Genomic DNA, 23,414 nt, shown 5'->3' with positions numbered 1-23,414 from the left:
TCAACACCAGCGAATATTGTAATTCCCTAAGATCTGGTCTTGTTTAAAGTAGAGTCGCTTTTAGGAATATATTGCACCTTTCATCATTATCATCATGACAGCAGTAAAGAGGTTGGTTTCCAATGTGGGAACGAGGTTAGATTGTAGGTGGAACGGGGTTAGGTAAGCAAATCCCACCTCTGCTGGGCGTCTCTCCTTATTTAATGGAATGTTACTTTTTACCATTTGGCCTCCTGTGGAAATGTGATTTATTTTAGTTTCCTATAATTTAATTTTTATGTTCTGAGAATTGTGTTAGCACTAAGAAGGGAAAACGCTCTGAAGTTAAAACAAACCATCTCTTATCCAGGTTGGCCCAAATGGAAAAGTGGTAGGAATTGAACATATTAAGGAACTGGTAAATGACTCAATAACTAATCTAAAGAAAGATGATCCATCGTTGCTTACATCAGGAAGAATAAAATTTGTAGGTGAGTTTTTTGCATGTAAATCTGCAAAGCTTTATATCAGTTATTAGAATAAAATGTGGTTTTGCTTTGCATGATAAATGCCTACATATTTGTTCCATGCTTTATTAAAAAATAAAAATTTAAGTTGTGAAAAATGTATCATTCTGCACTATATGATGTTTTAGTAATAATTGTGTAAATGCAATTAAGAGCTCGAAACAGAAGTGATCTGTGAATGAAAATTGAGGTAGATAGGTTTGACTGTCATTAGAGACATGGCTGCATAGATAACATAAATTAGAGGCAATATTTAAGGCAGTGCATATGATTAGAAGTTTGGATGGAAATGAAACAATATTAAAGGAAGAATTTATTTCTGGAAATGGTACACATGACCCCTAACAGTGAACACATGGTAGGAGCCTGTCAGCAAAGTTTGACAATAATCAGTGGGGTATATGAATCTAAATATAGAGTAGAAAAATTAGATGGGCAAAGGGAGTTGATGTGATCTGCTTGCAGCGGGATCAGAACAGAATGATCTGAAACCAATTGGAGAGCAGATTATACAAGACCTGGAATTGTGCAATGACAGAATGAATTATTGACCTAATGAAAATAGTCCTGATATTAAATTTTGCATTGCATCAGGGAGACATAAATGGGTTCAAGTGTTCTAAACTTTAAAGGGGATTGTGAGGACATGGAATCAGAGCTGATTAAAGTGAACTTGCAAGTTAAGTAATCATCAGTTGAGATGCAGTTGCAAAAGTTTAATGGGATCTTTTAGATTAATTAAATACATTAAAATGAGAAAAACCTTCCTTGGAGGACCCTACCATCTGTGATGAACTAAATTAATGGAAGTAATAAACAAAGAAAATGCATTGTGCAAAGACAGCAAGTCGGAAGATTGGACAAAATATAAAAATTAGGAAAGACGACTAAGAAAGAAGAAATAAGACTATTGAAGGACAAATGAGTTGACTATTTCTGTATAATTTGCTCATCGGGGATGTGCATGGGCAATGGACGGGTGATATTCTGACAAATTGGTAATATTCTAATGTTTGTAAGAAAATAACTTTGCTCTTCACACATTTAAATAAAAACATCACTGAACCAGATATGCATACAATAAGTGCTTTTAAAGTTATTTGAAAAGGAATTGAGTGAATGTTAGCCTGAACGAAACTTGAGTTTGGGGAATTAGTAATGGAAAACAAATGAATGGCGGGTGAATTATATGGGTACTTTGCATTGGTTTGCATTAGAGGATACAAGTAATAGCCCAGGATTAGTTTTAAATTGGGAATTGGAACAGAGGAGGAATTTGGGGGAAATTGCAATGAGCAGGATAGTTGTAGCAAGCAAATTCTTGGCGCTGTAAGCTGTCAAGTTCCCCAAGTCCAGGTGGACTTCATCTTCGTATCTTGAAAGAAGTGTTCCACCTGAGTCTAAAGATGGATCTTGACCTGAAACGTCACCCATTCCCTCTATCCAGTGAAGCTGCCTGTCTCGCTGAGTTACTCCATCATTTTGTCTATCTTCGGCATAAACCAGCATCTGCAGTTCAGTCCTACACATAATTTATCTGCCATCTGTATGTATTTCAAATATCTATAGAAGCTCTTACTCTTTACATATCTGGCCATCTCTGATTCAGATTCATATTTTCCTTCAATAGTCTTGCTTATCTTTGCCATTTTATATATTCTGAAACATTTGATGCATTGGCTTTAATTTTTTTAAATCACCTTTTAGGGAAGATACCATTAGACTGGAAAATACCAAATATAAACTCCCTTATTCAAAACCTGAAGGAGAGCGAAAGAAACAAACTGCAGGCTATTAGTCTATAGTCTATATTAAACTAACATAGACTTTTCTTAGAACACTTAAAAATCATTTTAGCAAAATGAAAAATAAATCATGGTTGACCTATTTTTTTTTTTTTAATTAATGCATGCTTGGATATCAGGAAGCTAGTGGATGTACCATATTAGGATCTCCAAAACGCATTTGTTACGGTGTTACATCCAAGGTTATTGTAGAAATAAAAGCTGTACAGGCAACAACATTCTCGCACAAATAGAAGTTGACAGGAAGCAATACACACCATAAATGGCTGTTCAAAAGTTGCATCTAATGGCGTGCCTCAGAGATTGGGTGTTGAGGTTACAACTTTGTATAATTTATGAACGCGATTGGAATGAAAGCCCCAAAGGCAAGGTGCCAACTTTGATAACACAAAAATGGGTAGGAAGGTAAATTGTTAAGCAGACATATGGTGACTACAACGAGACATAGTTTGAGTGGGCAACAATCTGGCTAATCGAGGAGTGTAATGTTGTCTGTGTTGGCAGGAAAAGTAAAGTGTATATTCTTAAGGGGTGAGATTAGGTCATAAATAATAGGAGCAGAATTATGTCATTCAGCCCATCAAGTCTACTCTGCCATTCAATCATGGCTGATCTTTCCCTCCTAACCCCATTCTCCTGCCTTCTCCCTATAACCCCTGACACCCATACTAATTAAGAATCTATCTAGAGGGCCTTCCATAATGTTTGGGACAAAGACCCATTATTTATTTATTTGCCTCTGTCCTCCAAAATTTGGGATTTGCAATAGAAAAAAATCACGTGGTTAAAGTGCACATTGTCAGAATTTAATTAAGGCCATTTTTATACATTTTATACTCCAGTCTTTCCATCACATTTGGAAACTGTTATTGCTGTTTATCAACATGAGGACCAAAGTTGTGCCAATGATTTCAGTATAGGAGTAAAGAGGTTCTTCTGCAGTTGTATAGGGCTCTGGTAAGACCACATCTGGAGTATTGTGTACAGTTTTGGTCTCCTAATTTGAGGAAGGACATGCTTGTGATTGAGGCAGTGCAGCGTAGGTTCACGAGATTGATCCCTGGGATGGTGGGACTGTCATATGAGGAAAGATTGAAAAGACTAGGCTTGTATTCACTGGAGTTTAGAAGGATGAGGGGATATCTTATAGAAACATATAAAATTATAAAAGGACTGGACAAGCTAGATGCAGGAAAAATGTTCCCAATGTTGGGCAAGTCTAGAACCAGGGGCCATAGTCTAAGAATAAAGAGGAGGCCATTTAAGACTGAGGTGAGAAAAAACATTTTCACCCAGAGAGTTGTGAATTTGTGGAATTCCCTGCCACAGAGGGCAGTGGAGGTCAAATCACTGGATGGATTTAAGAGTTAGAGAGAGCTCTAGGGGCTAGTGGAATCAAGGGATATGGGGAGAAGGCAGGCACAGGTTATTTATTGGGGACGATCAGCCATGATCACAATGAATGGCGGTGCTGGCTCGAAGGGCCGAATGGCCTCCTCCTGCACCTATTTTCTATGTTTCTATGAAAGGCAGAGAAGCCATTATGAAATTGAGAGACAATAAAACTGTTAGAGACATCAGCCAAACCTTAGGCTTACCAAAATCAACTGTTTGGAACATCATTAAGAGCACTGGTGAGCTTACTAATCGCAAAAGGACTGGCAGGCCAGGGAAGACCTCCACACCTGATAGAAGAATTCTCTCTATAATAAAGAAAAATCCCCAAACACTTGTCCGACAGATCAGAAACACTCTTTAGGAGTCAGGTGTGGATTTGTCAATGACCACTGTTCATAGAAGACTTCATGAACAGAAATGCAGAGGCTACACTGCAAGATGGAAACCATTGGTTAGCCGCAAAAATAGAATGGCCGGGTTACAGTTTGCCAAGAAATACTTAAAAGAGCAACCACAGTTCTGGAAAAAGGTCTTATGGACAGATGAGATGAAGATTAAGTTATATCAGAGTGATGGCAAGAGCAAAATATGGAGGAGAGAAGGAACTGCCCAAGTCCAAAGCATACCATCTCATCTGTGAAACACGGTGGTGGGGTATTATAGCCTGGGCATGTATGGCTGCTGAAGGTACTGGCTCACTTATCTTCATTGATGATACAACTGCTGATGGTAGTCACATAATGAATTCTGAAGTGTATAGACACCTCCTATCTGCTCAAGTTCAAACAAATGCCTCAAAACTCATTGGCAGCGGTTCTTCCTACAGCAAGACAATGACAAGACACCCAGCAACTGGTGATGTCCATGAATCACAGCCTTCAAGCAGTCATTGCATGCAAAGGATATGTAACAAAATACTAAACATGACTATTTTCGTTAACACAACATTGCCGTGTCCCAAACATTATGGTGCCCTGAAATGGGGGAGACTATGTATGAACACAGCTATAATTTCTATATGGTGAAACCAAATTGTATAAAAATGGCCTTTATTAAAATCTGACAATATGCACTTTAACCACATGTGATTTTTTTTTTTTTCCTATTACAAATCTCAAGTTGTGGAGTAGAGGGAAAAAATAAATGATGGGTCTTTGTCCCAAACATTATGGAGGGCACTGTATCTCTGCTTTAAAAATATCCATTGACTTGGCTTTCAAAGCCATCTGTGCCAAAATAAATCACAAATTCACCACTAAAGAAATTCCTTCTCATCTCCTTCCTAAAGGAACGTCCTTTAATTCTGAGGCTATGACCTCTAGTCCTAAACTGCCCCACTAGTGGAAACATCCTCTCCACATCCACTCTATCCAAGCCTGTCGTTATTCTGTACATTACAATGAGCCCCCCCCCCCCCCCTCATTCTTCTAAACTCCAGTGAGTACAGGTCCAGTGCCATCATACACTCATCATGAGTTAACCCACTAATTCCTGGGATCATTCTTATAAACCTCCTCTGGATCTTCTCCAGGGCCAGCACATCCTTTCTTGGGTATGGTGCCCAAAACTGCTCACAATATTCCAAATGAGGCCTGACCAGTGCCTTTTAGAGCCTCAGCATTACATCCCTGTTTTTTGTATTCTAGCCCTCTGGCAATAAATACTAGCATTTTGTGTTTGCCTTCTTTACTACCGGTTCAACTTGCAGGTAAACCTTTTGGGAATCCTGCACCAGCACTCCCAAGTCCCTTTACACTTCCGATTTCTAGATTGTCTCCCCATCTGGAAAATAGTTTACGCCTTTATTCCTACTACCAAAATACATGACTCCACACTTTGCTACACTATATTCCTTCTGCCACTTCTCTGCCCACTCTCCCACCCTGTCCAAGTCCTTCTGCAGAGTCCCTGCTTTCTCTGCACTACCTGCCCTTCCGCCTATTTTTGTATCATCCACAAACTTGGCCACAAAGTCTTCAATGCCCTCATCCAAATCATTAATATACAACGTGAAGAATAACGGCCCCAGCACCGACCCCTGTGGAACTCCGCTAGTCACTGGCAGCCAACCGGAAAAAAAACCCTTTATTGCCACTCTTCACCTTCTGTCATCTAGCCAACCTGCTATCCATGCTAGAATCTGCCCTTTGATACTATGGCCTCGCAGCTTCCTTAGCAGCCTCCTGTGTGGAACGTGTGATTGCAGATAAAGGTTGCAGAGCTCCTAAATGGAGAGGAATCTGGATGCTCTAGTGCATGCTTTGCCAAAAGCTGGTATGCCAGGAACAATGAAGGAAGCAAAGAAGAAAGAAAGCTAACTAAGACACAAATGCTGGAGTAACCCAGCAGGACAGGCAGCATCTCTGGAGAGAAGGAATGGATGACGTTTTGGGTCGAGACCCTCCTACACAAGAATGCTAACTGTTGTGAGAGGAATTAAATACAAAAGTAGGAAGGTTATTCTGTTAGAGGTAATGATGAGAATATATATGGAGTATTGTGTGGAGTATTGATAGTCTTATTTGAAAATATAATATAATACATTTTAAGGCAGAGGAACTCAGGTTTTTGATTAGCAAAGAGGTCAAGATTACGGAGCATATGGGAAATTAGAGTTGAGGTTAAATTTGCATCAACCATTATTGCATTAAATGATGGCGTATGTATTGTATTCAATGCCTAAGGGACAATGGCTTACTACTAATTTGTATGCATTTGACTTTCTTTTAAGTCTCAGAAAATCACACCTATTGCAATTACTTGAACATGTTAACATTTGCTTTCTTTTTTATTAAATGGTGAAAAATTCCCTCTGTAATTGGACTTTTTAATTTCAATTTCCATCCTCCTCCCTCCCCCTACGCACACACAGTGGGTGATGGTAGGCAAGGATACCCAGAGGAAGAGCCATATGATGCCATCCATGTGGGGGCTGCTGCAAGTACGGTACCACAGGCAGTAAGTTCTCTTGAAACTCTTTCATTGAAGTTATAAAACATAGTTATTGCAAACTGAAATTCCCGCAAGTTCTTATGTCCATGGAAAGCAGTGAGAATGGCACCATTAGCATTAATAATTTTTACGTGCTTAAACGTTCCCATTAAAGGTGTTAGATTTTGTGTTTGGATCGCAGGGGATTTGAAAATAGTTGATAATATAGGAAAAATGTAACGAGAGCTTCTGAGTTGACTGAATTCCCAAGATGTATTTCCTATATTTGGTTGATCCAGGGATCTTATTTGTCCTCGTAGCCAAAGGGTGGACAAAACTCGTAGTGTGGCTATAATTGGCCCAAAGTAAATGTAGTACTTCATTCAGCATCTAAATTTTTCTTCCTCTTCAGTTCAAAAACATTCAGTTATGCTTGTCTCCTTGGGGGGAAATCAGAAAGCTATTGTGCTTCAAACTTGGGACTATTTTGCATGTGAGATTGCAGATTAAACAATTTCAGTAATTGTTCAATACCATGGACATTTGAAGCAAGAAAGGATTGTTTATAGTGCAGAGATTGGCTTGTCTTTTCAGAAGAGATGAATCCGATCCTGTCCATTAACATCTTTGCTCTATTAGCATTTCATCTAGGGTAGGGACTGATTTGCTGCAGTTTTTTAACAGCAAATGTCTTTGATATATTGTTTTAACGTTGAGCTTCCCTATTTGACTGCCTATTTTGCTGTTTAATGTGGATCCAGCAAGTGACCAAACTAGGATTCAGTTTGGTTGTCATGTAGTGTACGTATATTTGAAAGTAATATGAAATTTAGCATTGTAGCTTGACCTTCTATAGATTTATTGTTTTCATTAATCTGTTGATGCAAAAATGCCTTTGTGGTATTAAATTATTTCTTGCATTTTCTTTCTTTTACCTCTTATCAATCTCTCTTGTATTATCTCTAACTTGTTCTTCCATGTACTCCCTCCCCCAAACTATTTTCTTCCTGTTCTTCCCTTTCCCCTCCCCCCCCCCCCCCACCGGGGTCCCAGTTACTAGATCAGTTAAAGCCCGGAGGAAGATTGATTTTACCAGTCGGCCCTGCAGGTGGAAACCAGATGCTGGAGCAGTATGACAAACTACAGAATGGCCACATCAATAAGAAACCGCTGATGGGAGTGATCTACGTGCCTTTAACAGATCAAGAAAAGCAGGTGCCAAAGTGGAAGTGATTCTGCACAACCCATCTTCCTCAGAAACAAGGTGAAGTGTGTGGACTGGAGCAAGCTGCTTTGTTTCTGCGACTTCATTACATCCGTGTGATAAATAGATTGCTTCAGATTTTTATTAACGGTGATGAATGGCAATGATTCATTGATACTTTATTGTCACTTGTACCTAGGTCCAGTGAAATTCTTTGTTTTTGCCTACAATACACAAAGAACACAAAGATTCACCACAAATCTGTTGCTGAAAAGTAGTCATTAGAGTCTCGATGGTCCACCCTTGCTCTCGGAGGCCTCCCCACCGCTCTCCCACCCCACCCACTGGGTCCCTCCTTGTTCTCGATTCCCACTTCCCCACAAGTCCCTCCTTGTTCTGTGCTGCATGCGCTGGTCCCACACATCCCCTTCTGGTTCCAAGTATCGGGATGGGTGGGAGATGAGGCTCGGATGTCCTTTAGGCAGGTCCAGTGGGCTGAAGGGCCTGTTTCCATGTTACATCTGTAAAGTAAATTAAACTGCTCATGTGGCCCTATGTCCATTGACACCGGTGGCTCGGTGCCGGGGGGGGGGGGGGTCAGGAGGAATTGTTCTCTCCTGTACCTGATATCCAGTTAACACAGAAGATACAAGACACTGCAGATGTTGGAGTCTGGGGCGAAAAATAAACTGCAGGAGAAACTCATAAGATCTGGCAGCATTTGAGTGAGCCGAGTGTTGCTCAATTTTGTATCCATTCTGCCATTGTTCCTTTAATCCCATTTGCCTTGAATTTGTTAACAATTTTGCCCAAATGTCCCATGCTCTCAATTCTGTCGTTATATCTTGATAGATATGGTCTTGAGGATCAGCTGGCCATTGGGCACAAAGAAGCAACTGCAGTCTTTTTGAAAAGCAAAAAGTGATCCCGAAACCAGTTGGTCAGGACAGATATCTTCTGGTATTTAGGCATTATGAAAACTCAATCTCTGTCATTAAAGATAAATGAAGGCTAGATCGAATTGCTTGAAATAGGGACTTGAATTTCCAAAATTCTGTATAGCTTGAAAGTAGTTCCAATCATTACACAGAAACATAGAAAATAGGTGCAGGAGTAGGCCATTCGGCCCTTCGAGCCTGCATCACTATTCAATATGACCATGGCTGATCATCCAACTCAGTATCCTGTACCTGCCTTCTCTCCATACCCCCTGATCCCTTTAGCCACAAGGGCCACATCTAGCTCCCTCTTAAATATAGCCAATGAACTGGCCTCAACTACCTTCTGTGGCAGAGAGTTCCAGAGATTCACCACTCTGTGTGAAAAATGTTTTCCTCATCTCGGTCCTAAAGGATTTCCCCTTTATCCTTAAACTGTGACCCCTTGTCCTGGACTTCCCCAACATTGGGAACAATCTTCCTGCATCTAGCTTGTCCAACCCCATAAGAATTTTGTAAGTTTCTATAAGAATTACTACATTTAAGTTGCAAAATTCCAGCTAAAATGGATTGACTCCTTGCTACAAAACATTTTTATCTACTGAGATGACTACTGCAGTGTGGAGGCCAAGTTCAGGTAAAGTGACATTTCTTGGGTAGGTCCCAAATTAAATAGTAATATCTTAATCTCAAACTACTGGGGAACATGATGTTGGCCCGTCGAACCTGTTTTGAGTTGAGGAATTAGGCAACTTCTTCCCGCTTCTCGCCACCCTTTACTCGAAACACAATTGTGTATTCTGCTAAATAAAATGTCGTCCCTTTCATTTTAAAATGTAGGTACTCTTGTGTGCATGTGCTGATTGCGCTCCAGTTTAACTCCTTGTTGTTTTAAATCCACAGGGATGAAATGTGAAGCTTCATCTGTGTGCTCAGAACCTGACATTAATGTGGAGTGGATATCTCCTGTTCTAAATGCTTTGAAAAATGACAGCATTGCAGCTTGTTTTGGACTTACAAACATACACACACTTACACGAACACACACACACACACACACACTCATACTTGATGATTGGTGTGGAGCAGTCTTCTTTTAATAGTTCAACAAACTAGCCTGGGAAAAGAGCTGCGTAAAGAATTGGAAAAAAAATACATTCAGCACTGGAAGTTTTCCGAGGCTTTGTTTAATTTTTTAACTGGCAAGAATGAAGCTGCAGCAAGGAGGGCCAGCAGGTGTGTGGTGTGTGCTCCCCACCCTAACCCCCCTACACCATTTGAAATGAAAAGTGTTCAAATCTAGCACCATTATAATATACGGTATGCACCCATGATCCTGGATATGCAAGAGCTTTCTGTATGCAGTGATAACCAAGCACTAAACCCGTAAGATTGTAGTGCACCGTGAGTTGCCATGCAGACAGTCATGTTTCATGTTCCTGAAATCGAGCCTCCCTAGCACTACAAGCTGATGGCAGCTACTACACTGTTCACTGTAAAATCATATTTGGACATATTAAACATAGTTTTAAGTTCTGTGCTGCTATTCCACCGTTATTGCTTCACAATTGAATGTAGTGAAAATATAACCTTGCTGTAGGAGCTCTTGGCATTATGAACTGCAGTTAAATTTCCTCAGTGTATGCATTTATTGCTTTGCCAAATAAATTTTAGTGGATGAATTGATTTGTATTTGTTTGAACTATTTATTGTGAAGGTAAAAAAAGTATACATGACAGAACTGCTAAATTTGGATTTCTGCCTCCTGAAAAAAAAAATGCTCCTTTGTCAGTATATCCTACTGATCCAAACTCTCTCATTCACTAATCCCTAATGACACATTCTAATTAGATGATCAGTGGGCTCACTTGTATTCAACTCGCTATCCTTATAACCATTTTCAGATCTTATTCTCTCCACCTTTGCTAAGTCCATGTTTGTCAACTGGATGGCAATTACAGGATGCCGAGGCTCTCTGACCTTGGGTCGTCTTTTTTCCCTCCTTGTAAACTTATCTTCCAGTTAATGTGAAAAGTTTTTTCCTCTCAGGATTTACAACCTCGACACTTGTCTTCTTAGAATATGTGGTACTTTTCTTTTGGATGAGATTAAACTGGTATCTTGCCTGCCCTCTGCTGGCTGTGACTGAGTCAGCGTGATCTTTTAAAACACGAGGGTACCTCCTAAAGTGTTCGCGCCTTGGTTTTATTCCTTAAATGTGATCATTTACTGTTTTTGTGATTGCATTGCACGGTAGGAATTATTTGGAAAAAAACCAAAGTAAAGTTATTCCCTGATTTATGAAATTGTTTGATTCCTCGAAGATATAAATCCAAAAATACATTTATGTTGTAAAACTTAAATTTTAATCGAAAACTTAAAAAACCACCATGAAATAATTTACAGTATTAGTAATTAACAAAGTGTACAATGTCGGAGGTTGAAGGGAGACTTAATAAAGTATATAAAATTATGTGTCATAGATAGGGTAGATAGTCAGAACCTTTTACCTAGGGTGGAAATGTCCAACACAAAGGCGAGAGGGGAAAAGTTTAATGGAGATTTGTGGGGAATGTTTTTTTATACTAATGGGGGGCCTGTAATGCATTGCCAGGGTAGTAATGGAGCAAGATATGATAGTGGTGTTTCGAAAGGCTTTTAGATAGGCACGTGGAAGAGCAGGGAATAGAAGGCTATAGATCACATGCAGGCAGATGAGATTAATTAAACTTGGCATCATGTTCGGCACAAACATTGTGGGCTGAAGGGCCTGTTCCCGTGCTGTATTATTCTATGTTCTACTAATGTATTATAGAAGTTCACCAAGAATTGTTGACAGTGGATGTAAAAAGGATGCTTCGTCTTGTGGAGAACCTAGAACAAATTGTCGCTGTTTAAATTAAGAGGTTGTCAATTTAAACTAGCATTCGTTTTATTGCATCTAGAATTTTCTAAGATTGGGACTGCAACCTCTTTGAGGCAGATTCTAAATATGATGAAATATTACTGCATGTAGTTAAGAATGCGGAGGTGCAGTTGCAATTGTTTAGCCAGTGTTGAATGGTTGGGGGTAGGTTTGAGGCTGAGTGGTCTACTGATTTGTATCTTTGTATGTAAATAGTAGCATTTTATATATAGCGAGAGTCACCAGTGTCAATGGTATTTGGATAATTGTGGTAAATCTGAGCATCAATTTGTAACATTGACAGTGAGCATTCTTTTGTCTGTTGCCGGGTAGGTGATGAATGAGGCTTAAAGATGTTGATGAAAATCTGGACGGCTTTTTCTTATGAATTCTTGTAGCAACCCCAAGCATTTTTCATCATGCAATCGCTCCATAGCATTGTCTCATGTTTAGATCTTTGAAGACAACTATTGCTCTATGTGGAGGGAGGAAGTGGAACTCAAAGCAGGCAGTAGAAGAAGCACAAGCAGCTCTGAGGCATATAAACATTGTTGGTAGGGTGCAGCAAGGGAAAGGTGGCTTGGGGCGCAACACAGGGAAACCAGTTTGGAGTAAGGCAGGTCCAACAGAGAGGAGGAAATTGATTGTAGAAAAGGTATATCGTCAGGAGGGAGCCGTAAGATGTGTAAGGGCAGTAGCTCAGGTGAAGCAGGGACAGTGGATAAACTCAGTTAATTCAGTTGGCATCGGGACTGGGAGTGTAGCAATTCATTCTGTCCGTAAGGGAGAGAAAGGTAGAGAAGGGAAGTTTGCAGATGGGTATGACAGGCTAGTTACGGGGAGCCAATGTTTGGGAGGTGTGGGTAGATTTAGGAGGAAAGGTTGTTCTGCAGGAAACAATTGCTACTAGTTTGAGGCCTGATATAGTGTTATGGTCAGTTAGTCAGCAGATAGTGGATAAGGCTTATGAAAGGAAAAGAAAAGTTGAGCAGCGAGGATGGAGAGCAAGAGTACGTCCTGTAGAGGTGTGTTGTAAAGGTTTCATAGCGAGATCAACCACGTCGCTATTTGGAGAGCTAGGAATTCGTGGACAGAGTTTGCGTCAGGATGTAAAGCAAATGTCAGAGGCAGCCAAGCAAGGCAGTAGGTGGATTTGGTGGAGAAGAAATAGTGTCAGTTGGGGGCAGAAAGGAAACGTACGACATGCAGTACGTGTATTTCTTTAATTGTAGTCTGTGCAAATGTATCCCGGTCTTATGCAAGGGTGATATTTGTGGTGTTACAAGCTTAATGATGGGCTAGGATTAGTGAAAGATAGGATGCAGATGTTTATCATTTGTTAGTGAGCTAGTTGCCTGCAGCTTCATTTATTTAGTTGCTACAGGTACCATAGGTGGTGAGAGCAGGTATTGAGGAGGAGGAGGAGGAGGAGTTGTTGTTCTGGGACTCCAGAGCCAACAGTTGAGCCTTCCAGAGGTGTCATGGGCCTAACTCAACGAAACACCAATGAAGGGAGGTGACCACTTGATAACCCCAATATATTTGCATCTAAAGGATTAGTTTTTTTTTGCATATGGAGTCATTTGTTGTAAGTTGTTGTATTGTTAGATAATACTTTGGTTTTGGGCTTGGTTTTCTTAGTTGAGGGCTTATCCTGGAGTTATAGCACGTACTTTGTGTTTTAATTGTAATTGTCCCATGTTTAGATCTTTGAAGACAACTATCACTCTATGTAGAAGAATGCTGCTGAAATCTTTTCAATCAATTATTTCCGGGTGGTAGTGCTACTTCTGTGACCTTCTGTTGTTGAAGTCATAACAGATTCTTGTTTGTGAGTTCTTTACCAATCAATTCCAATCATACTACCATATCAACCTGGTCTAGTTCATCAAATCCAGCCATCTCAGTCTTCAGATACTTTGCCAGCTCGTAAACCAATGTGAGTTCTACTTACCCTGATAGTGTCTGCTTATTATTGGGATTCAATCACTAATCAGGGATTCAATCCCAATAATCAGATTGAGAGTGCTGTTATAGGTGGAGATGGACATGCTTTTAGTTGTGGTAAAAAGATACTTATGAATGGAGGACACTGACTAAAGATTTGAGGCATAGTGAAAATTCATAAATCCTGCAAATTGAAGGCTACCTGTATAGTACATTGCAGCTGTAAAATATCTTAAAATCAACTTGTCAAAGATGTGAAGAATGCAAATATAAATAGTTGTCAGTCCTGGAGACCTGTGTCGTTCAGCATAACCTTTGCCAACATAAGAATAAGCTAGCTGATAGTATTTTACATGGTGCAATCATATTGTGGGAAGCATGCTCATAGCTGGCAGTTTTGTGCAATGTAATTCGGTATTCAAAGAGCTCAGACCAAACATTATTTTAACTATGATCATGAATTCTTCATTGCAGTCCACACGGAGATATACAGCATAGAAACAGGCTCTTCAGCCCAGCTTGCTCACACCCACCTTTCTGCCTGCATTTGGCCTACTTCCTTTACACCTTTCCTATCCTTGTACCTGTCCAAATCACTTTTGTATGTTGTAATAATACCTACCTCAACTCTCGCTGGCAGCTCAGTGCATATACCCACCACCCTTTGTGTGAAAAAGTAGCACCTCAGGTTCTTAATAACCTTAAACCCATGTCCTCTGGTTCTTGATTCCCCTACTCTGAGTAAAATATTCTGTGCATTTTCCCTATCTATTCCCCTCGTGATCTTAAACAGCTCTAAGATCACCCCTCATCCTCCTGCACTCCAAAGGAATAAAGTCATCCTCTCCCTATAGGTCACCTGCCCTGGACTCTTGGCAATACCTTTGTAAATCTTATCTGCACTCTTTCCTGCTTAGCAACATCTTACCCATAACAGGGTGATGAAAACTGAACAAAATACTCCAAACGTGGCCTCACCAATGTCATGTACAAATGTAATAACCAAACTTCTATACTCAATATTCTGATGGAGGCCAATGTGCCATAAGCTGCCCTAACCAGCTTCTCTTCTTGTGACATCACTTTAAAAGAACTATGTACCTGCACTCCTGGATCCCTCTACTCTACAACACTCCTCTGTTCTGCCATTCACTGTGAAGGTCCTGCCCTGGTTTGACTTTGCAAAATGCGACACCTTGTATTTATCTGTGTGAAACTTCATTAACCATTCCTCATCTCACTCGCTCACCCTATTCAAGATCCTGCTGCAATTTTTGATAAACATCTTCACTATCTAGGATGTCATCCATTTTCATGTGATCTGCAACTTACTAATCATGCCTTGTACATTCTCACCCAAATCGTTGATATATACCTCAAACAGCAATGGGGCCCAGCACCAATTCCTGAGGCACATCATTAGGCCTGAACTTCCAACACTACCCTCTGCTTTCTTTCATGAAGCCAATTCTCTTTCCAGTTGTGTAGTAATGAACTGCAGATGCTGGTTTCCAACTGGAAAGTGAAGGTAGACATAAAATGCTGGAGTAACTCAGCGATACAGGCAGCATCTCTGGAGAGAAGGAACAGGTGACGTTTCGGGTCGAGACCCTTGTCTGAAGAAGGGTCTCGATCAGTAACGTCACCCATTCCTTCTCTCCAGAGATGCTGCCTGTCCCGCTGAGTTACTCCAGCATTTTGTGTCTACCTTTTCTTTCCAGTTGGCTAGCTCTCCCTAGATCGGCTAGCTCTTCCTAGATCAGCTAGCTCCTTAATGTTGTTGGTCTCGGTTGCAGTTTACGTATTACTATTTGATTGGTGTTCAAATTACCTCTGGCTATCATCCAAACCTCTGCAAGCTTGGATTTCTTTAAAACTCTACCTCACCCCCAACAGGCTGAGTGATTGACATATTTCCAGTAATACAAAATGCTAGTAGAGTAGTTTTAAACTTGGGTGAGTTCAGACTGTGTACCTCATTTCCAATGATTACTAGGTAAATCTTTTCTGGAAAAGCAAGAGTCTGCTGCATGTGCCAAATTGCCAATGTCATCAGTAGACTGTGGGCCGAGCATCGAAAATGTGTCTAGAATTTAACTTTCGTGACCCATGTCTCGGAACTACATGATATTTTGCACAGATTTAGATAAAATATAATTGAGAAGGAAGTCATAACTCATTAGTGTCAAAAGTTGCACATTAATTAAACTAATTAGAAAATGAGATCGCCATCTAATGTCCAATGCCCATATTACACCATCGGGAGCCTAATTCTGTGCTGCGATCTATTTAAACCATATATAATTATGAATATAATTGTGGGTGGGTATTTTGAACGAGACTGCTGCAGAGGTCCGGCTCCTGATCCAGCCTAATTAATGGGTGAGGGCAGTTCCTGTGGGTTCCCCTGTTTACTGAACCCCACTGACTGCCAGTGTGCAGAGTGGGGGTCATGGCCATAGTGGGACTGGGGCAGTGCCAGACTAGGGGAAGGCTAAGGCATCTTCCACTGATAGGAAAATGCCTAACCCTAACTCGCCCCCCCCCCCCCCCCCCCCCCTTCAGGGCCGCTTTGGGACCGGCTGCGGGCTCCGTACGTGTGGCTGCTCAGCGCATCCACCTCAGCCAGTATGCCCTTCTGGGTGATGATGGTGGGGAGCAGCACTATCATGCACACTGCCAGGGCCACCTTCAGCACCTCCCCCCGTAGCGCCTGCTCCATCAGTCCGCCCGCTCGCTGCAACACCGGCCTACTGACAGCTCGACCGTCCACTCGCAGCACCCACTGGCCAACCGCCCACTCGCAGAACCCACCGGCCAACCGGCCACTCGCAGCACCCACCAGCCAACCGACCACTCGCAGCACCCACCGGCCATCTGACCACTCGCAGCATCCACTGGCCGGCCGACTGACTGACTCTAATCCTAACCCTAGCTCTACATTTGTTATTTATCATTTTTATTTAACGGTTCACATCATAACTTTATAAAGATAAATAAATTGAAAAACAAAATGATCAGCAAGGTTAGTATTATCTTTATTCCATGGAAACCTTGCCATTGTTTTGATGTAATTAGGAGTCAGCCATGATCCCAGGGTCCTCGCTGCCTACCGACCATAAAACAAAGCGCCGGATTGGTCAATTTGTGGCCGACCTCAATGTCAAACGTGCATTGATTGGACAATTACTACTTGGAAAATTGGAGGTTTCTCTCATATTTTTAAAAAAATGTGCAGGCTTTGGTCTTGACAATTTTCAGGTATGATTTGTATAATATTTTTACAAAATATGTTAAAAATTCTGGTAGTTCCGTGAGTTGGGTCACAAACTTGAACGAGAAAGCTCCTCAGCCCACAGCCTACAGCTGTAGAATGATCTTTACTTCTGTGGTTTTGCTTCTGGCACTGTCATTTACGATAGAGATGTTAAAGCCACTGATACAGTGGGCGTCTCTACCCACAACTGCCATTTGTTTCAGACATTGGGTAGATTCCCCACCTATCATAATCAATATTTCATATACTTTTTCTCCAAACTCCTTCAGAGCTCTTGGGGCACACTACAGGTCTTGTTTCTACCCCCTCACGAATACAGCATACCTATGGGGATGCAATCATTTTTCATCCCAGCAAGCATTGTGCTGGAGGAACTCAGCAGGTTGAGCAGCATCGGTGCAGGTGAGGTAGGAATTGTCGACAATTTCGGTACAGTCTTTTGGTCTGAAAGGTCGACAATTTCCCCCTCCTAACCCCCTGCACTTCCTACCAAAGATGCTGCATGACTAGCTGACTTTCACCAGCATATTGTTTACAGCTCCAGATTCCAACGTATCTCCAACTTTCATCCCATACACCTGCTTGGACCAGCAAAATCAGAGGGACTACTATGCTAGGGATGTTTCTGTTTCATAAGATGCCTAGGATACATCACAGGAAATAAAAACAGAAGCCAATTCTGCTTTCTTGGCACCTGTAGACTATATTCGAATGTCATGCTAAGCAACCTGGTTAGATTGCAGAAATTTGCTGGTTTTATCTAGGACTGCCCCAGTCACCCAATTGTGCATAGAGCCTTGATTTACAATTGTACATCCCTATTTCTCTTCGCCAACCAGTAGCACCTACAGTATGCCTTCAGCTGCAGAAGTTATCAAGTCTATAAATCCTCATTAACCTTCCCAACCATTTTTTTGACACCGTTATAACTATGAGTTTTGTTCAAGGTAAGGTTTGGATTTTACTACATTAAAGAAAGAGAAAACACCAAGCCTCCCTCAGTTCTCAGCAGAGGCCCTACCTTTGTATCCCTACACCATTCCTTAGTGAGTTCCAGGCCTACCCTAATGTTAAGATTAGATTAGATTAGATAGCCTTTATTGTCATTCAGACCGAAGTCTGAACGAAATTGCAGCAGTCATACATACAATACAATACAATAAAAACCAACAATAAACACATATTAACAGCCACCACAGTGAGTCCACGCAGCATCTCCTCACTGTGATGGAGGCAAAAGTCTTTAGGTCTGCAGTCTCTTCCCTCCTCTTCTCCCTCTGCGCTGAGGCGATCCCCCACCGGGCGATGTTAAAAACTGTCCCGCGGCTCAATCACCGCGCCCCGGGGTGGTCGAAGCTGCCGCCCACCAGTCCTGCTGACGCAGCCGCTGGCCCGCGGCCGAACCCCGGACTCAGGCCACCACCGCCAGAACACCGTCCCAGCCACCCTCACGTGAGTATCGTGCCGTCTTCAGCCTCGGGCTGGGCCGTCCCCGACATGGGCGCCGTACCTCCCTCGGGCTGAGCCGCCCCGACATGGGCGTCGCTCCTCCCTCGGGCTGGGCCGCCCCGACATGGGCGCCGCTCCTCCCTCGGGCTGGGCCGCCCTGACATGGGCGCCGTACCTCCCTCGGGCTGGGCCGCCCCGACATGGGCGTCGCTCCTCCCTCGGGCTGGGCCGCCCCGACATGGGCGCCGCTCCTCCCTCGGGCTGGGAGCGCCATACCTCCCCGAGCTCGGCCACTCCGACGGGAGCACCGGTCCTCCCTCGTGCTGGCCGCCCTCCCGGGAGCGTCACAGCCCCTCACGGAAGCACTGTTCCAGCCCCGAGCCGGGCCGCCCTCACGGGAGCGAGCTCAGGGCGAGTCCTAGCGGGCTCTGCCTCCTGAGCCTCGAGGTCGCCAGCTCCGCCATTAGGCCTCAGCGCAGACGGAGGCAGAGAAGGGGAATACGACAAAAAAGTCGCATTCCCCCGCAGGGAGAGACAGCAAGCCCCGTTTCAACCCCCCCCCCAAACACAAACTAAAAACCAAAACTAGACTAACCAAAAACGAAATAAACAACACAAAAAACACAAAACAAACAGGACTGCCGGTGAGCCGCTGCAGCGAGCCGCGCCGCCACTCCGAAAGGAGTTCTTGCCTCCAAGTTTTCCAAGATTCTACTTCTTCATGGAATCCCCTGCCAGCCTTCCACCCCCCTGGACTTTATTTCCAACTACCAGTGCAACATCGACCATCTTGACCTCCACCCCCCCCCTTACATCCTCTCTGAACGTACACCCTCTGCTCACTCAGCAACATTTTGAATATTCCTATTAAACCTGCTGACAAGGGAGATGCCATTGTAGTCTAGCAGGCTGACCCCCTACTAAAATAAGTCGAGCTGCCAGCTCTGACACCTGCTCATACCTACTTCTTGACCCACAGAAGAACAAAAGGCCACCATCTCCCAATGGTTTCTGATCTCATCACCTCTGGAGGTCTCCCCTCCACAGCCTCTAACCATATCATTCCCCAGCCCTGCAATGCCTGCTTCTCTCCTTAACGTAATCCACAAATAGAATGGCCCTTGCAGACCCATTGTTTCTGCCAACGCCTGCCCCACAGAACCCGTCTCCAATTATGTGTAGGAAAGAACTGCAGATGCTGGTTTAAATTGAAGGTGGACACAAAATGCTGGAGTGACTCATGGGGGTCACGCAGCATCTCTGGAGAGAAGGAATGGGAAACGTCACCCATTCCTTCTCTCCAGAGATGCCTGACCTGCTGAGTTACTCCAGCTTTTTGTGTCTACTGTCTCCAATTATTTTGATTCCATCCTATCCCCCTCCCCCTCCCCCCCCCCCCCCCCCAAGTCTAGTCCCTTCAGAACTACATCGGAAACACCTCACATGCCCATCATTAACTTTTAATTTCTAGGCCCAGAGCCTTAGCTTTTATCATGGAAGTCCAGTACATTTACACCTCCATCCCTCACCACGAAGGTCCCATTACCTTCCATGTCTTCATCGATAGAGACCCAATCAGTTTCCCTCTACTGACACTCTCCTTCGTCCTCTTGTCATCTCCCTCAGTAACTTCTTTGACTCCTCTCACTTTCTTTAAATGTGTAGTCATGGTCACTTGCATGGGCCCCAGCTATGCCTGGTTACAGCAAACAGACCTTGTTCTAAACGTACACTGGCATCATCACCAACTCTTCAGCCACTGCAGGCTGCCTTATTGATTTCATTAACTTTACCACTAACCCACCCTGCCCTCAAATTCACTTGGACTATCTCTGATGCCTCTCGCCCTTTTCTTAATCTGTCTCCATCACAGAGGGCAGGCTACTGTCTGACATATACAAACTCACCAGGACTACACTTCTCCCCACCCTGCCTCTTGCAAATACACTATTGCCTTCTCCCAAATTCTCATTCTTCACCACTTGTGCTCCTAGATTGTCTTATGGTAAATGTGGCCCCACCCTGGACGTGCACTAATTTTCCCTTCCCCTTACATTTCTCCTCTACCATCACAGTTTGCAACTCTTCTATCTTTTCAATTCTGGCCTTTGTCCAACCATCTGCCCATCAAAAACTGCCCTCACCTGTGTCCATCTGCTGCTTGCCAGGCTTTGTCCTGCTCATCTCTTCCAGCTTTCTTCTCTTCTCCCCTCTCCTTTACTACCAGTCTGAAGAAGGGTCACCTATCCATGTTCTTTAGAGATGCTGTCTGACCTATTGAGTTAATCCAATACTCTGCCTATTTTTTTTAAATAAACCAGCATCTGCAGTTCCTTGTTTCTACATTAAAGAAAGACAAGTTGCTTTGAAGCTAACATGAAGACTCACATTGTTGTGGGACATTCTGACCTTGAGTTGGCAGGATACCAGAAGATTAGAGACTATCTACTATGCAGCAGGTGTCTCACTGCATGACTCCAAAGCCTTTCCCTCACCTAATCAACAACTCAATGGTGGGCTGGAGTTGCACCAATTGCTTGGATGAATGCAGCTGCAGCAACACTCCAGACCAAAATAGCCACTTGCTTGGGACCCCTGCACTACATTAATTATTTACTTTTCATCAGTGGAGAGAATCTCAAGTTGCACACTATCCTGCGATTAATTTTGTTTGTTATTATTGACTTAAATTCCTAATGAATCATGTTTCCTGGAGATAGTGCACAGATACGCTCAGGGCAATTTAGGCATTGAAATAAGTCCTTGAATTGCAATGTATAGAAGGCTACAGACCTAAAGTATGTAAATGAGTTTGGTGTAGATAGGTACAATGGATTGCATGGAAGTGGTGGGCCAAAGGGCCTGTTTGTGTGCTGTGGCAGCTAACCATTTCATTAGATAATAACTAGAATGCAAAGCTATGCCCCACGGTCATATTTTTAAAATATATTCAAATGCATGCTTTCAACGGCGTAAAACAAATAATGTTAGTCAATAGATTCATTGTCACACTGGTCAAATGCCATTTATTTAGGATGATCCAGGAGCTGAGGACTATTGATATTCAGTGGAATCGTTAAGGAGGAAACCAATAATATGACCAAGTTCAACAGGCTATGCACAGAATGAACACATAATACTCCAGACATTCCCTACATTACGAACATCTGAAATTTTGTGTCGCTGGCTTGAAAACACGACTTCCCTCCTGATTTTTTTACATTTTTACCTTTGGTTTCTCCAAATGCTGCTGAGTAATCCCAGGAAAAATGATTGGAGAAAAGAGAAGCAGGTGCTATCAATATTGGCATGAATCTACCTTAAAACAATAAGGGAAGATACAGAGCAACCTGCTCGCAGTATTATCAGTCAGGGGAAGCTTAGGTGTGTGCCCCAGGCAGAAGAAATTATGGTGGGCATGGAGGAACCCGATTTAGCTTCATGGTGGCAGGGAACCTTTTGGTCATTGGCATAGAATGGATTGAGCTCCTTGTTAAAAGGACCACACTTCTTCTAAATGACAGGAGCAGGAGGTTTGAAAGTTTCAGAACAAGCAATGAACAAGAAATATCTTTATGCCAAGGCTGCTTGTTAGTACATTGTTCTAATAACAGTACTGGTTTGGCCTCAAAGGAGTTTTGAGATAAGGCCCAACATGTTAGATTTGCTGGCATGAATAGGAAGGAATAAAATTGAATGGTTCTACACTGTTCCACGTAATCCTTTAAATAAACACATACATACACACCCACACACACACACACACACACACTGATTTGCTTCACATTGCCGTGATGATCATGATTTGGAGGAGTTACTCTTGTACCTTTCGGTATCACAGATACATGCCATTGATCAGATAGTCAGATTCCTCTGATGTTATGGGCCGGATCTTCCTGAGCTTGCGTTTCACCAGCTGCAGCCGGCAGATGATCATCAACAAGAGTAGGGCGGTGATGGCCAGTCCCAGGGCCAGAGGCAGCACAGCGCCTGCAAGGGAAATGGAGTTGTTCAGTTTCCTGCATGTCCCCCGATCCAACAAAGTTTAATTTAGTTTAAGAGATACAGCGCGGAAATAGGCCCTTTGGCCCACAAGTCCACACCGACCAATGATCCCCGCACACTTACACTATTCTACACACACTAGGGACAATTTGTAATTATACCAAGCCAATTAATTTACAAACCCGTACGTCTTTGGAGTGTGGGAGGAAACTGGAGATCCCGAAGAAAATCCACGCAGGTCACGGGGAGAACATACAAACCCTTAAGGGACTGTCCCACTGCGGCGACCTAATCCGCGAGTTCAGAAGAGTGTCTTCGACCTTCAAGCTCGAGGGAACTCGCCTGAAAAACCTCGAGCTGGATCGACCGTCAGCGATGAAACTGCGAGCTGGATCGACCGACCACACACACGCACAATCGCAAAGGCGGGGGCCAGGGAAAGCGGGGGAGCGCTGTCTGAAATTCACACCCGTGATGAAGAGGTAGGTAAAAGACGGCTGCACAGTAACAGTACGTCCTTTAGAGAACGCGGGGGGGAAGGAGTGGAGGCACTTTTAAGAAGTATAATAAAGTTTAGTGGGCATTTAACCTACCGGTCGGTTTTCCTTGGTCCTGAAAGCTCCAATGAGCCAATTAAAATGCACGGTCAGCAAAGGAGAATGCCTACGCCTGCCCACGACTGCCTGCAACTACATAACGACCCCACTCCACTCCACTACGAGTTCAAAAGAACCATGGCGACCAATTTATACTCGCGGAAAAATTTTCAACATGCTGAAACATTTTCAGCGACCTAGCTGAAGCCGCGAGTATGCGGGAACTTCCCTCGAGCATGAAGGAGAGTTCCAGTGACCTCATAGGACCTCTTAGGACGTGTCGACCATGCTGCGAGTTTGAGTCGAGGGCAAACACTTCTAAACTCGCAGATTAAGTCACCGCAGTGGGACAGCCCCTTTACCGACAGCACCCATGGTCAGGTTCGATCCCGTGGCTCTGGCACTGTAAGGCAGCAATTCTACGGCTGCTCCATTGTGCCATCCCTAAAGGTT

At 43.0% G+C, this 23,414-nt stretch overlaps 2 protein-coding genes across 5 annotated transcripts in view; one reads left to right on the top strand and one right to left on the bottom strand.

Annotated features, from left to right (window-relative positions):
• Positions 1-10,468, top strand: part of pcmt1 (protein-L-isoaspartate (D-aspartate) O-methyltransferase) — a 40,208-nt gene extending 29,740 nt beyond the window's left edge. Inside the window, exons 5-8 of the mRNA XM_033026111.1 lie at positions 350-470; positions 6,582-6,667; positions 7,694-7,904; positions 9,686-10,468. Coding sequence (XP_032882002.1) covers positions 350-470; positions 6,582-6,667; positions 7,694-7,873 — 387 coding nt within the window. The 3' untranslated portion in view covers positions 7,874-7,904; positions 9,686-10,468. The remainder of the gene's footprint in view (positions 1-349; positions 471-6,581; positions 6,668-7,693; positions 7,905-9,685) is intronic.
• A 10,891-nt stretch (positions 10,469-21,359) lies between these two features.
• lrp11 (LDL receptor related protein 11) overlaps positions 21,360-23,414 on the bottom strand; it is a 31,244-nt gene continuing 29,189 nt past the window's right edge. For all 4 annotated transcript variants that reach the window (XM_033026107.1, XM_033026108.1, XM_033026105.1 and 1 more), the window contains one exon: positions 21,360-22,350. In XM_033026107.1, coding sequence (XP_032881998.1) covers positions 22,196-22,350 — 155 coding nt within the window. In that variant the 3' untranslated portion in view covers positions 21,360-22,195. The remainder of the gene's footprint in view (positions 22,351-23,414) is intronic.

Source organism: Amblyraja radiata, chromosome 8 (genome assembly GCF_010909765.2).
Source record: "Amblyraja radiata isolate CabotCenter1 chromosome 8, sAmbRad1.1.pri, whole genome shotgun sequence".
Classification (NCBI taxonomy): domain Eukaryota; kingdom Metazoa; phylum Chordata; class Chondrichthyes; order Rajiformes; family Rajidae; genus Amblyraja; species Amblyraja radiata.
This window is presented reverse-complemented; position numbering and strand designations above follow the sequence as displayed.